A 15,045-nucleotide genomic window follows, 5' to 3' on the forward strand; every position below is an offset into this window, starting at 1 on the left:
GTTCCTCTCGGTTTCTATATCCATGCTATTCACTACACAACTTGCAAGGTTGTTGGAGTGGTTGCAACTACTGATTCTATTAAGATCTTCCGTGCTCACGCAGACATTCGGGAACATTTCAATGAGTGGTTGTAATTCTTGTGAGAGGAAGTAGGATAGTCTATAATTGCTGGTGATATTCACTCCGCAAACTGGCTGGGTTGGAGGCCCCATAACAGGGTTTATGAGCGTTACATAACCTGTATAGGGTAGGAACATCATTGTTGGATGCTTGAAAATTTTGTGCAGTCCATTTCTTGGGTTAGAGTATGTTACACCACATTCCCATGTGTGCATTGAGGAATTTTCCCACTCCTTTATGTTCCAGTGGTGCAACTTCTCTCATGCTACTGATGTGTTCGTTGTTGCATTATTCTGTGGGCTGTCCATTGACAGTCTGCCAGATTTACCCATAGGGAGGCACACTAGTTCTCTGTTCTTAATTCGCTGTTACAGTTTTCTTAGGCCTTTGGCAACAGATGTACTGAATTGGTGGGTCTCCCATTCATTATGTTTTTTTAGTGGTTTTGTTGTACCGGTCTAAGATATGTCGGAGTCTATTTCTAGCTAAGGAAATTTTTGCTTCAGCGAATTAAGAACAGGGAATTAGTGTGTCTCCCTATGGGCAAATCTGGCAGACTGTCAATGGACTGCCCACGGAATAATGTGTAGACCATGCAACAAATCTGTGGTGTGATACATACCCCCTTGTTGAAGGGTAAGTTTGTGGGGTAGATCCTTGTCATTGGGGTTATAGTGTTATTGTTTTGAGTGATGTCAATGTTGGTAGTGGGGTGGATGATGTGGTTGGCATTGCTGTCTGTGCGTTGGGTATTGTTGTCACTGCTGTTGTTGTTGTTATTATGGTTGAGTAGGGAATGTCGTGGTTATTATTGTTATTGTCACTATTGTTGTCGTCATTAACATCGCTATTGTTATTGTTGTTGTTTTGGTTTCGTATGTGTGTGTTGTTGTTGTTGTTGTATTGTCCTAATTTCCATCTTATTTTGAAGAACGTTTTTTCAATCTCAGACAGACGACCAATTTTTCTGACCTTCTTATACGTAGTAAATTTTGGTGGTAACTCTAAAGCAAGTGTGTGTGTGTGTGTGTGTGTGTGTGTATAAAGGTGTATATATGTGTGTGTGTGTGTAAATGGATACCTATATGAACAGGTAGACATACAGATAGATAGGTACATAGATAATACGGACAGATGGGTATACATACACACACACATGCATGCATACATACATACAAATGAAGACTGAAACACACACATCCATACATAACAGACGTACAGTCACACACATAAAATACTTGTTCCTTTTTGCTTTCAGCCGTCCAGGAAAACACAAGTTATGATATTATGTCGTGCAGTTTTATATTATATCGTAAAATATTCTTGGATGATTTGAATTTATTTATTATTTCATTAACAGCAAGAAAGACTTCAAAACAAAACATTTTGGAAATATATTTTCAAATGATCAGAAAAATTTATTTAGTTGTTTCCCTTGAATAAATATGAATTATTTCCCTTACTTCCAATTGAAAATACTTCACTTTTTGCTCACAAAAGAAAATTTCTTTGATAGTTCTTAATGGTTATTATTATTTATTAATGATTTTATTAGATTAATTAAAAGTTAATTCCTTAAAAAATCATATTCATTTTTCGTCTCCTCAAATTATGCAGTTGCTATTCCTCTCATACTTGGGATGGTTGTTAAATGTTAAAATGTATTACATAAACTGTTTATGTTTGCTTGGTCTACCAGAATATTCACTTTAACACTTCAAAAGGTTTGATATACATTACTAAGAAAAATTTAAAAAAAAGATAGCTTACAGCGTTCAGGTGTTGTACAACTTTGTTAGAAAAGGGTAAAAAAAATGGAGACAGAAAACAGCAAATGATAGCCAAAAGTACAAATATTGTAGACAAGATAAAAGACAAGAAGATAGAAAAGTGAGCAGTAAAAGAGCCATGAAAAGGAAAGGGTGCATAGGGTGTTGATGAATTTCATAAAGCATGAAACATTTGAAGGATATAGTGTCCTTACATAGCTGACAACCTGATGTGGGATGCTTATTCTATGCTTTGACAATACTAAGCATGAAAAATGTTTCTAAAAGTCATGGATGTTGCATCGTTTTTTTGATTTTATAAGCCTGTCAATGGGTGGTAGAGATATTGAACTCAAACAGTGGCCAAAGTTGTTGTTGGAAAGATGGTGGATAATCTTGTGGGCTTTGCTGATAAATGTTAAAACTTTAGTATGGTAATGCCCAAAATATGGAGCACAAACCAGTCAGCTAACCTGTCAGATCCCGTCAAACCATTTGGTCCACACGAGTTGGAAGATTGACGGCAACGACTATCATCATATGTATCTGACAATTATATTAGGAACCACAATCGAAACATTGTCAATCCTGTTGACTTTGACTTTGGTTTGCTGTCAAGAAGAATGGTCACATCAGAAAAGCTATCCAACAATAACTTGAAAGGATCTGAATGGTGATGGCACAATAACACATATGAGCATGGTGGTGGTGATTGTGGAGTGTTTGAAAATACTATTATAACTGCAATGCGCGAGCAAGCAATATGTTCTTTAATTGTTCCATTGTGTGATCTTTTTTTATTTTTCGGGTTTTTATAATATAAAACTACTTTTTCTTAATATCCGTCAATTTGCTGTTCTCCTGAACTACATAACACTGCACTGACACTGCATAACTCTGTACCAATATTATATAAAACAATGTACTGAAAATATATGACATTGTACCGATAGTATATAATACTGTAAGCATCACCATCGTTTATTGTCAGCTTGCTGTATAACACTGATACTAAATAATGGCTAATGCTACATAACATTGTATAACTGATACTATGTATAACATACTAGAGCAATTATTAACTGGAAAATGACTTGAATTTTCCACAGAATCCATTATTCTCTTTCTATATATTGTTACTCTCCTTCTCTCCGTCTTTCTCTTCAGATTCCCGTCATCCTCTTTCTTCCTCACTTTAGAATTGTTCTTTCAACCGATGGCCACCTAATTCGTTTTAATCCTCTTCCAATAATTCATCTAATTAGTTGAGTGCCAAATTAGGCAATGTTTGTATTAATCTTGGTCATTTTATTCTGTCCGATTTGAGAAATATACCAATGATAAGAAAGCAAAGATAAAAAGTAATTAAGATCAAGTGTCTCTATAGAAAAGGAATAACTTTTTCAAGTAAAATAAGAAGATTATAAACTTATAAATTATGTAAATTAGACATTTGTTTCATGTGATCTTTTGCCAATGTGACTACCCCTGATAAATCAAGCATGTCATCAGAGACTCTTAAATAACGACATTTGTTTAGATCTTTCCAAACTTTAATCGGCTTTTCTTGGTGATCTTCAGTCGGCTTCGTTTCCACAACTGAATTGAAATGAATTGCCTGTTGAGATTTTCTCAGTTGTTTATTCTTAGGGCTTAACATACCTTTACGAAATAGGGTGTCATCTGTTGATGCTTTGTTTAGGTATAGTCTAGTATTTTTCTCAGACGCAGATACAAAACTGTCCAGGTTGTCAAGGAAATTTTTTGTTTTGTTATTGAGGTCTTTGCATTTGTTAACTTCGCTCTGCAAACATCTCTTTCGTTTTTCTTCAGACTGGTGTTCACCAAAATGACATCCAGCAATATCGCTATCAAATTCCGTTTGCCATGTTGTCTCAGTATTCTGTAAATAATCTATAGATGAAGGCTTGGTATATTCTATGTGTGATGAAAACTTCATGTCAGGAGGGATGGGTGCTGTCTTTGGTCGTGTAATTTGAGCTGTTTGTTTGTCTCTTTTACTCAAAACTGATGTCGCTGGTCGCAGTCGGACGCTATTTCTTCTCTTAGATGTATTTAGTAATGCTGATAAGCTACTTATTTTATTCTCACCCCTACCGATTTGCATCATTTCTTCAGCACTTTCTTCGGAGCTTATAGAACTCAAAATACTTTCATCTTGTCCAAAAAGGAAATTTTTCACTGCCAACTTTGAAACTTCCTGAAGTGTAATATTCGGTTCCAGTTTCAGGCACCTGTAAGCAGCAGCAATTTTTAAAGCACTGGTTGAAACTGCAGAAGGGAAATGATTACCAAGTTTCTCTTGAGCCTCCAACTCCCTTACCTGACATATTTCTTCAGCAGTAAGGTTAGATTTGATGTGGGAAATTCTCTCTCTCAGTCCTTTCAAATAAACTTTCAGAATGCGCAAGTCAAGTTCAAAAACTTTCGATGAGTATTTTCTCTCCATGTCGATGGTCTGCAGGCATTTTTGAAGGCAACGTTCTTCTCTGAGGTTAACTACAATGGCAACGAGTTCTCGGTTAGCTCCAGCTGGCGACATCATGGGTGATAGGGGACGGTATAATGCTGGTGAATAGAAAAAGAAACAATACAAAATATTTCAACAATAGCAACAATAATAACAATCATCATCATCATCATAACCACAACCATCATTTTTTACATCTACTTTTCCATACTTGCACTGGTTAGATGGGTTGTTTATAACATGGCATCTCACCATTTGTTGCATCATTTTGCCATCTCCTTTGTGCGGTTCAGCATCCTGAAATCAACTCTTACCACTTCTACCCATGTCTCCCCTGGTCTTCCTCTTCCACAACTTTCTTACTTCTTTATCCCAACTGCTACATGTTTATACCAGAACAGTCATCTGTCTCTTACATACAACATCTAATTTCGCATATACTCAATAACCCTGAGACCATTGACCTCAACATGAAGGGACTGTGTGCTCAACAAAAGCTTCAAGCTGAGACTGTTTAAAAACTTTACTTGTGTTGTATGAGTGTGAAAACACAGACTTCTAAAGGTGGCTGCAACTAAGCAATTGAGGGCGTTTGAAACGACATATTAGAAGCAAGTGTTGTGAGTATCAATAGGGCAGATTGCAGAATGCATCAGTCCTGAAGAAGGCAGGATGAAATGAAATTCTGATGATAGCCCTCAGGTGATGAAAACTAATATTATGGACACATTATCAGGACTCACAACTTTTGTATTCATATCACTGGAAACTGGGTGAGTGGATGGGGGGGGGGGGGGGAAGAAGATGAAGGGATAATATACAAGACTGGATGGGAAGGACCCTGATGGAATGCAGCATGTGGCAAAAGATGGTAGTTGTGTATGAGGTTTCTTCTTTTACTGCTGATCTTTGGCCATGGAAATGGACAGATTCATTTAGCTGTTTGTACCATGTCACACATCCAGTTAAGCATACTTGTTACATTTCTCTCCAACCTTCATACATCCTTGACTTCCAGAGCCAGCATTTCATTATCCTGCAGCACTGCAGTTTGTTCACAAACATCGTACGATCTACTCTCTTCTCACAAATCATAGCAATAATAATAACTAGAAGAAGATACATACACACAAACACATAATACAAACCCATCACTTTTTGAAAATTTTATAATAAAAAGGTGTCACTTTTAAGTTCGTAGTACCCACAAAATCGACTACAATTGGTTGAGGGATGGGGGTGTTTTTTTTTTTTTTTATAAAATTTTTTTTTGTTTTGCTAAAAGTATGCTCTCCATTGTTTCCAGGGCATCATGAAAAAAAAAATCTAAAAAATCCGTCAAAACGGAGAAATTCCAACTTTTGTGTGTTGATATCCACCTAATATTTTATATCTTAAAAAAAAAAAAGTTCTGACTCCCAATTATCTAAAAACCCAGCACTTTTTAATACTGCGCCTATAATATGTTCATAATCATTAAAGACCTCAAACTCCTGAAGATCCTTAAAGATTTTACAATACTTAGGTCTTTGCATTTGGAAATGTTCTTCTTCCATAGCCATCTCCCAAGCATAACATATGGTTAAAATTAGACAGAAAATTTAGATATCTCATGAAATAAATTTAGATATAAAATTAACGGTTTTATGCAGAGATACATGCTTCTTTGCATGATATAACTGATGTCTTTATTAAAATGGAATTCATTGAAATTTCGGAACTACTTACTTGAAATAAATCCATGAAGTTAAAATGATTTCTTTTTTTTTTTTTTTTTTGGTAATTTTAAAATTAGGTCAAATTTTTTAATTTGGTACATTGACGTAAATTTTAAATTTTCACACTGAATCTGATGATATTCACTTTTTTCAGAAAAATGCTTTTAGAAAAATGTTACAGAAGTCTGAAGTTAGATTATTTTTACCCAATCAGGAAACAGGATTTGGAAGCTGGCATTTTGCGTGAGATGACGGAACATTCAACAATGGAAGTTTTGATGAGTAGTCACGTGAAATGTCGGAACAGGTATGTTAACAATATATATATATAAAAAAAAGAAAAATCCTCAATGAATTTTTTTTTTATTTTGTGAAATATTACAATACATGTTTTGTAACGAATATTCAAAAACGAAAGTCTGCGATACACTTTAAGAGTTTATCAAACAAATTACAATTTTCTATCTCTTGCGCCACATAAACTCACAGAGGTACGAGTCAATCATAGGATGGTGGGTTCCACAGTGTCGTTTATTCCCTTGTTCTATACAGAGACCTATGTGCTTTCCACTTGTTGTATGTGGATATCATCTTTGGAGCTAATAAACTCAACTCTGTGGTACACTGTTCTCTTCGGTTTTCAATTTCTCCATTGTATTCGAAAGGTTAAACGAGTTGGCTGCGGCCATACTTCTATTTATGTTAAAAGGGCCCACGAAAACACTTCAAACTTATGAAAACGAGATAGTGACAGGATAGCAACCGAAAATATCCGTTTCTCAAAAATAAACTTTAAAAAAAACCCCCAAAAGTTGGCCTTTACTATGGAAACAGGCACCAATATGTCTGTGGCTTTCGACTGGCAAAAGTACACAAATTGTGTAAACTTTAAAAGCTATTAATTTTTTATTTATTAATTTACGGCAAAAATGAATTTCATTTCCATGATTAGCGTACAAAACTACATTGATACATCAAGTTTGAAATCAATTGGAACAAAGAGAATTGAAAAGTGTGAACCAAACGGAAAAAGATGTTTTCACGGTTCATTATTAACATGAAGGATATTAACACTGCGCCGTGTCAATAGATAACTTTTGCTTGTTGAAGCAGACAAAGTCCTGATAACCATTTCGATTTGTTTCGTTAAAACAATATGGCTGGTGGGGTGGCCTTGACTCTCTTTCATTTCCACCACTACCACCATCATGACTACGAACATCCTCGCCTCTCCACCACCACCACGATCCGTCCGTCCCTAGACACATTTTTAACTCGGCTGTAGCCAGAGAAACTATTGTTAACAAAATCTAATCGGTCTGCACCACAAAAAACCGGCAACTCTTTCGTTAGAGCGATAAGTTACATTAAAAATTCAAAAGTTCTTTGAAGTAGGACATCAATAACAACAAGAACAGCAACTGAGAGATAATAATTAAGTTGGCATGTAATAGACTTTCATCATCAGATACACACACACACACATATAGCATATATGAATATACGTTTATATATATATATATACTGTATATATATGTATATACCTAGAAATAGTATATTATATATATATATATACTGTATATATATGTATATACCTAGAAATAGTATATTATATATATATACTGTATATATATGTATATACCTAGAAATAGTATATTATATATATATATAGTATATTATATATATATATATATATATATATACTGTATATACCTAAAAATAGTATATATATGTACATACCTAAAAATAGTATATATATGTACATACCTAGAAATAGTATATATATGTACATACCTAGAAATAGTATATATATAGACATACATAAATACATGGTATTTATGAATAGATATACATATATTTATGTATGGCTATATGTATGTATATATCAGTGCATACGTATAGTTCTCTCTCTCTCTCTCTCTCTCTCTCTCTCTCTATATATATATATATATATATATATACATATATATACACATGTATGTACATGTCTATATATAGTTTTATGTGTGCGTGTATATATATACACACACATGTATGTACATGCCTATATGTATAAATATATAGTTTTATATGTTGCGTGTATATATATGTTTTTAGTTGGAGTTATGAACTCTTTTTCAACAGGAAGTTTGTCTGTTCCTAGAGAACATTTGTCTCCCCTTACACACACTTCCTGTTTTGACATCACACTTCCTGCTTAACACAAACTTTTAACCCTTTTTTTAAAACCTAACACAACTCTCAATTCTCATGCATCCTTATTTTTCCAACCATTATATACAAGACAATATAATGTATTGGTATAGTTATTTTTTTATATATTATTTTTTTAAATATATTATTTTCTTCATTTTGTACTTCTTTGTAAAAAAACATTTTCATTCTCCTTCTTGAAAATTTGCTTCGCAATGAAAGCCGGTTAGAAATCTTTATTAAAATATGCTTCCACTTTAGCATTCTGCCTTATTCTTCATTTTCCTATATATATATATATATATATATATATATATATATATATATATATATATATATATATATATATATATATATATATATGCGTGTATGTGTGTGTCTGATGCCTAAAGTCCGATCACCAATATCTGTAGCTTCATTAGCAAAAGTATTGCAGTGAATTATTTATAACAGTAAGAATTAAGAAAGAAGACACACAAAAGAGAATGCGAAAGAGAAAGAGGGGGGAAGAAGGAGTTACAAAAAGCCTCATTAGTTTTAATTCCTTTCTCCCCCCTCTTTCCTTTTTATATATTATTTATTTTATTATTTTTATCTTACAAGCATGTCTGGCAGATATTTATATGATTACTGACACCATGACGCTTTTCACTGCTATCATCACAAGTTAAACCAGGACCGTCTTACAACAGCACTCTAAGTCCCTAGACGAAGTAAATGTTCTGGAGTCCCTACTTAGTTTAGTACGTGGCGAGTAAGGGTTACCTTGCTCGTACCCTCCCAGAGTACGAGACGGCATTTGTAGATGCGGAACAAAAAAGAGAGAGTATGCACGTTATTTACTTTTTTTTTCTTTAGTACATGGCATCTAGGACTACACGATTCAATGTGTCCTTTTTCAAATGGTAGAATGTAATTTACTGGGATTTTAAATGTAATTTCTATCCACCAAAATAGGACGACGACCTCTGATCATCTTTGGGGACGGCCATATTTTTGCCAATTAACCCACACGCACTATGTACCCGTTCTTCACTTCAGCTTTATTATTATTCTTACTAGCTGACCCCGTGCCGTCAAAAATGACGTCTAATTGTAGTATTTTATATATAAATATGGGCGATAAATCCAATTAATACACTCGTCAATGTTATCTAGTGGTTGTCTTTTGAGATGTAACATCGATCATCGTTTGTTACTGAAAGACCGCTGGTTCACATACAAACCGTCACATACTTCCCTTGTACACGCACACACATACTCACCCAGAGTTGAAACGTTGATTTTTCTTTTCAGCGTTGAATGTTCACCATCCCACTTTCATTGCACACACACACACACACACATCCACATCCCTCCCTTTTTACATACACACACATCTACTCACAGTTGAAACGCTCGGTTCTATGTCTGCTTTGACATGGTTTCTTCAAGTGGATGTCCTTCTTAACGCCAACTACTTTATATAGAGAGTGTATTGAGTGCTTTTTTTTTACGTGGCACTAGCACCGGTGAGATTGTCAAGTATACACAAGATAAGGACCTGCAACAGATTAGGATATCGACTGCAGGAATACGAAACTATGATAGAGGGGGGAGGAGCAGGTGTCTTGCCCACTCGAGAAAGAAAGAGAAAAACGAAATAAGAAGGCCAGGTACAACATGACTGAAACAAGAGGGAAGGTAGATGTGTCAGTACACACACACACACACACACACATATATATATATACTCTTTTACTTGTTTCAGTCATTTGACTGCGGCCATGCTGGAGCACTGCCTTTAGTCGTGCAAATCGACCCCAGGATTTATTCTTTGGAAGCCCAGTACCTATTCTATCGGTCTCTTTTGCCGAACCGCTACGTTACGGGGACGTTAGCACGGCACATCGGTTGTCAAGCGATGTTGGGGGGACAAACACAGACACACAAACATATACACACACATACATATATACGACAAGCTTCTTTCAGTTTCCATCTACCAAATCCACTCACAAGGCTTTGGTCAGCCCGAGGCTATAGTAGAAGACACTTGCCCAAGGTGCCACGCGGTGGTACTGAACCCGGAACCATGTGGTTGGTAAGCAAGCTACTTACCACACAGCCACTCCTACGCCTATGTCAAAACTTCTAGATTATTATTGTTTCGGTAAGCTAGCAGAACGGTTTGCACGTCGGATAAAATGATTTGCGCCATTTCGTCTATCTTTATGTCCTGAATTTAAATTCTGCGGAGGTCGAATTTGCTGGGATTGATGAAATAAGTACCAGTTGAGCACTGAGGTCGATATAATCAACTAGCCCCCCAATCTCCCACAAAATTTCAGGCCTTGTGCCTTTATCATCATCATCCTCAAAGACGGTGAACCGGCAGAAACGTTAGCACGCCGGGCGAAATGCTTAGAGGTATTTCGTCTGCCACTACATTTTGAGTTCAAATTCCGCCGAGGTGTGTGTATATGTTTGAGTGTCTGTGTTTGTCCCCCCCCAACATCTTTTGACAACCGGTGGTGGTGTGTTTACGTCCCCGTAACTTAGCGGTTCGGCAAAAAGAGACCGATAGAATTGTACTAGGCTTACAAAGAATAAGTCCTGGGGTCGATTTGTTCGACTAAATGACTGAAACAAGTAAAAGAGAGTGAAGAGTATAGGCTCAGGAACGGGGGTGGGGGAAAGAGGGTGCAAGCGCACCCACTAAAATATTTTGGCAGCAATGAAAAATGCTTTGAATATCCTAGGCGGACCTGGGTTTTGCACCCTCTAACCAAATTTAGCTTCCGCATTTAATCGTCTTAAGATATTAGGAAAGCCAAATCATTATTTCTGTAAATTCTCAATTATTTCTGGTTTCATTTTCATTCATCCCGCTCTCGTTAAAATGACCATTCTTCAGTAGTTCAAGTTTCTCATCCGGTTATTGTTATCAAAAAGATTTCGTCCCTAAGTAATAGTGGTAACCGGTTTCCATTGTATACTTAAAAAAAAATAACGTTTTTGTATTGGTTCCATAATATAATATTCAATGTTACTGTAATTATTATACGTGTTATGTATGCATGTATCTATCTATCTATCTATCTATCTATCTATCTATCTATCTATGTATCTCTCTATTTTCATTGATATTTAGCACAAGCAACAGAGTGACTCAAGAGCTGAGAGTCCGTGCGTTTGCATTTATTAAACTAGTTTGGTAAGTACTAATGCACGAAACTCTCGGTTCTTGAGACACTCATCTGTTAAATATTAATAAACATATCTGTTTGCATCACCAAACCTGTATAGATATATACATATATGTGTGAGTATGTGTGTGTGTGTGTATATATATATATATATATATATATATATATAGCGACGGGCGACGAAAATATATTTTGCAAATTAAATTTAAATGTCGAAGTGAATCTAACGGTTTTTGTGTGTTTTAAATGGTTTATAAATGCCTTCCATACTGCAATTGTTTTCGTTCCAGCACACGATCTCAGATCAGGTCACTTGCTATGCAAGTACATCTCCGTAATATATATATATATATATATATATATATATATATATATTCACACACCTCGTACTACGGACCTCCCGTCAACGGATTTCGGAAGTAGCGGACAAAATCACACCCTTCACCATCCATGGTAAGTCTGATTTTAAATCAAAAATGTTGAATATACAGTATGATAGTGAATAGTTACAGTGTACAGGTATTTTACACTGTCAGATTAGATAGTGTGCTTAATTAAAAGTACAGTACTGTATTTATTCCTCTGTCTTTCGTAATGTAATTGTTGATATTAGCCACCCCTAACGTAACCTAATCTTAGTGTCGGTGCCTACGGAAAACCAGCTTCATCGGACCGATGTTGGCCCTTTTTTGTCCGTAGTACCGAGGTGTATGTGTGTGTGTGTGTGTGTATACGCATATAAACTATTGCCGAATCAACCATTTCAACCGAAATTTCAAACTTTGAAGTTGCAGACGCCTTTAAAACGAAAGAATCCAACACAAAATAATAATCTTTTCTGATATAGGCACAAGGACACCAATTTTGAGGAAGAGGGGAAACGTCGATGGTACTTTATTTTATCTATCCAGACGGAACGAATGGCAAGTCCACCTTGGCAAAAATCTTGAAACATTTCAGGACAAAAGACAAAACAAAACAAATTTCCATCCGTGTTAATTCAAATGTCAATTAATAAATTAACTGAATGAAAAAAAAAAAAAAAAATTGTAAATAATTGCATAAAAATGAAACGGAACAATCAATTTGGTTTACCTGTTTTTGAAATAAGGAATATAGCCAAAAGAGGTAGAACAAAGCAAAAAAAGCGAAAAGATATGTTCAGATTCCAAACATCAATAGAAGAACGTAAAATGGTCTCTTTAAGAATGTCTTAGCAACATTTCTACATCCATTCTGAGGCTGAAACGGTTTTGTAATCCTGAAAACGTTTTGTTGGAGACTATTACTAACTATCACTACCACTCTTTGTATTTTGTGAGTGTCCCATGATTTATTGAGTTCGGTGTTTAGTGGAGCAATTCTTGTATTACATAATTACCATAAATGTCTAATTAGAAATACTCGTTTATTGTTGTCTGATGATATACCGTTGCTTTGTTGAAAGATTAAACTCTGGGCTTTTAATATATGTCTCCCTAGAGATAAGTCTCTCTTTCTCTTCCATACATACATACATACATACATACATGTACATAAAAGCGTTCACATGCATACATACACACAAACATACACGTATATACATATATATTTGTCACTGTATATGATTATATTTATTTACGTGTGCAATTGAAAGCTACAGTACATTGGCAAACGTTAATTCCATTTCCTCCTTCTCCTCTCCCCTCTCTCCCGTTCTTTCCTACAGCTAACTCCCTCTCTCCCTTACTCCCTTTGTTTCCTACCACCCCTTCTCCCTCTCCCTTCATTACTTTTCTTCTTCTACCTCCCCTCTCCCATTCATTCATTCATTCACCATTTACAACCATTTGACATATTTCCAGTTGTTTAAAATTACATAAAAATCTAAGCGAGTCAACATTTTGAATAAAACAAAAATATCGTCGCACACTCAGTTAGATAATAATAGTGAAATTGTTATGTCAGAAGGGACAAGTGCTGACTTGTTGAAGAATGATGGATTAGATTAATAGAAATATGTCTGCAAAACAATAATTTACTTCACAGTAGTAGGGATCTATGGTCGGCCAAGCAGCAAAGATGGTTTCAGTTCGTACTACAATTTTATAATACAATGTCGCGTGCGCACACACGTATATACATACATACATATGCATTTATACATGCATACATACATAGGCAAAGATTGTGGTTTGGAAAATAACAATTGTTGCAAGAGGCTTAAAGACCTGTCTGTTCTGTAATTGATGGTGGTCTTCACAGACAAAATGTACAATAATCTGTATGTCTGTCTGTTTGTCTGTCTAGTGTATATATATACTTTTACTTGTTTCAGTCATTTCACTGCAGCCTTGCTGGAGCACCGCCTTAACAGGGGTCTAGTCGAAGAAATCGACCCCAGGACTTATTCTATCGGTCAATTTTGTCGAACTGCTTGGTTATAGGGACGTAAACCACCAACATCGGTTGTCAAGCGATGGTTGGTGGGGGCCAAACACAGATACAAAGACACACAAACACATCATAAGCACCCACGTAAAAGCACCCACTACACTCTCTGAGTGGTTGGCGTTAGGAAGGGCATCCAGCTGTAGAAACTCTGCCAAATTAGATTGGAGCCTGGTGTTGCCATCCGGTTTCACCAGTCCTCAGTCAAATCGTCCAACCCATGCTAGCATGGAAAGCGGACGTTAAACGATGATGATGATGATGATGATGATATATATATATATATATATATATATATATATATATGGTGAGGCTCAATGTTCGAAGGTCATGCTTCACCTCATCTCAGGTCTTCCTGGGTTTACCTCTTCTGCAGGTTCCCTCAACTGCTAGGGTGTGACATTTTTTCACACAGCTGTCCTAATAGAGTTTGCAGGACGTCCTCGTCGAGCTCTACAGATCTTCCAGGACGAGGCTTGTCTTCTAGGCTGTAGTTTCTGGCTTGGAATTTCTGGAACCACCATTAACACTGGCTTACACTTATTGTCTGATGCCCATATACTGCATTGATATTCCTTGCACTTTCTGTTACATTGTTGCCTTTATTGAACTCATAAAGCAAAATATGCCAAATATACTCTTTCATCACTTCTACTATAGCTTTTGAAAGGATGACTAAAAAATCAAACTGCACTCTTCAAAACTTGCACTAAGAATAAGGACATGGTAAAATTACTATCTTCTTTTATAGCAAGTTGATGCAGGTAGTTTATCCTGTTCCCCTCTGACTTTTAGTTCATGCAATTGAAAAAACTGTATTATTTATGTGTGTGTGTGTGTGTGTGTGTGTGTGTGTGTGTGTATTTGTGTGTATTTGTGTGTATAGTTTATTTTTAAGAAAAATAACAAATGCTCTACATTTTTTTCCCTCCCATTCCCAAACTTCTGATTTTCAATATGAATCCTTTTTATGTACCCCTTATGTTGCCAATGTCCTTTAGAGAAGAATGAATGCCACAACATCGTATTTTATCATGTTCATATGAGAGAGAATTCTTTGATAAGATTCTACCCTGACATTACTGAATTAATGATCAAGACTGGATATTAATCAACGTGTGTAGTTTATCAGAGA

General features: G+C 35.7%; 2 protein-coding genes across 3 annotated transcripts in view; one reads left to right on the top strand and one right to left on the bottom strand.

The window, feature by feature from the left end:
- Positions 1-1,505: 1,505 nt before the first annotated feature.
- Positions 1,506-13,210, bottom strand: LOC106878482 (uncharacterized). Of its 2 annotated transcripts, none has more exons than XM_014927705.3 (2): positions 12,576-13,210; positions 1,506-4,479 (listed from the first exon to the last, which is right to left on the bottom strand). In XM_014927705.3, the coding sequence occupies exon 2, from the start codon at positions 4,454-4,456 to the stop codon at positions 3,320-3,322; it is 1,137 nt and encodes a 378-aa protein (XP_014783191.1). In that variant the 5' UTR covers positions 4,457-4,479; positions 12,576-13,210; the 3' UTR covers positions 1,506-3,319. The 2 variants fall into 2 exon arrangements, with proteins under 2 accessions (XP_014783191.1, XP_089219924.1); XM_089363798.1 differs by lacking the exon at positions 12,576-13,210 and adding an exon at positions 6,110-6,247.
- The window catches only part of LOC106878413 (something about silencing protein 10), a 67,510-nt gene continuing 58,707 nt past the window's right edge, over positions 6,243-15,045 (top strand). Inside the window, exon 1 of the mRNA XM_089363796.1 lies at positions 6,243-6,406. Within this exon, the coding sequence (XP_089219922.1) occupies positions 6,258-6,406 (149 nt within the window). The 5' untranslated portion in view covers positions 6,243-6,257. The remainder of the gene's footprint in view (positions 6,407-15,045) is intronic.

The sequence above is a fragment of the Octopus bimaculoides genome, chromosome 15 (assembly GCF_046866305.1).
Source record: "Octopus bimaculoides isolate indiv1 chromosome 15, ASM4686630v1, whole genome shotgun sequence".
NCBI lineage: Eukaryota > Metazoa > Mollusca > Cephalopoda > Octopoda > Octopodidae > Octopus > Octopus bimaculoides.

Excerpts from the sequence above, each read along its gene's own strand:
- LOC106878482 (XM_014927705.3), bottom strand. The coding sequence starts at position 4,456 with ATGATGTCGCCAGCTGGAGCTAACCGAGAACTCGTTGCCATTGTAGTT.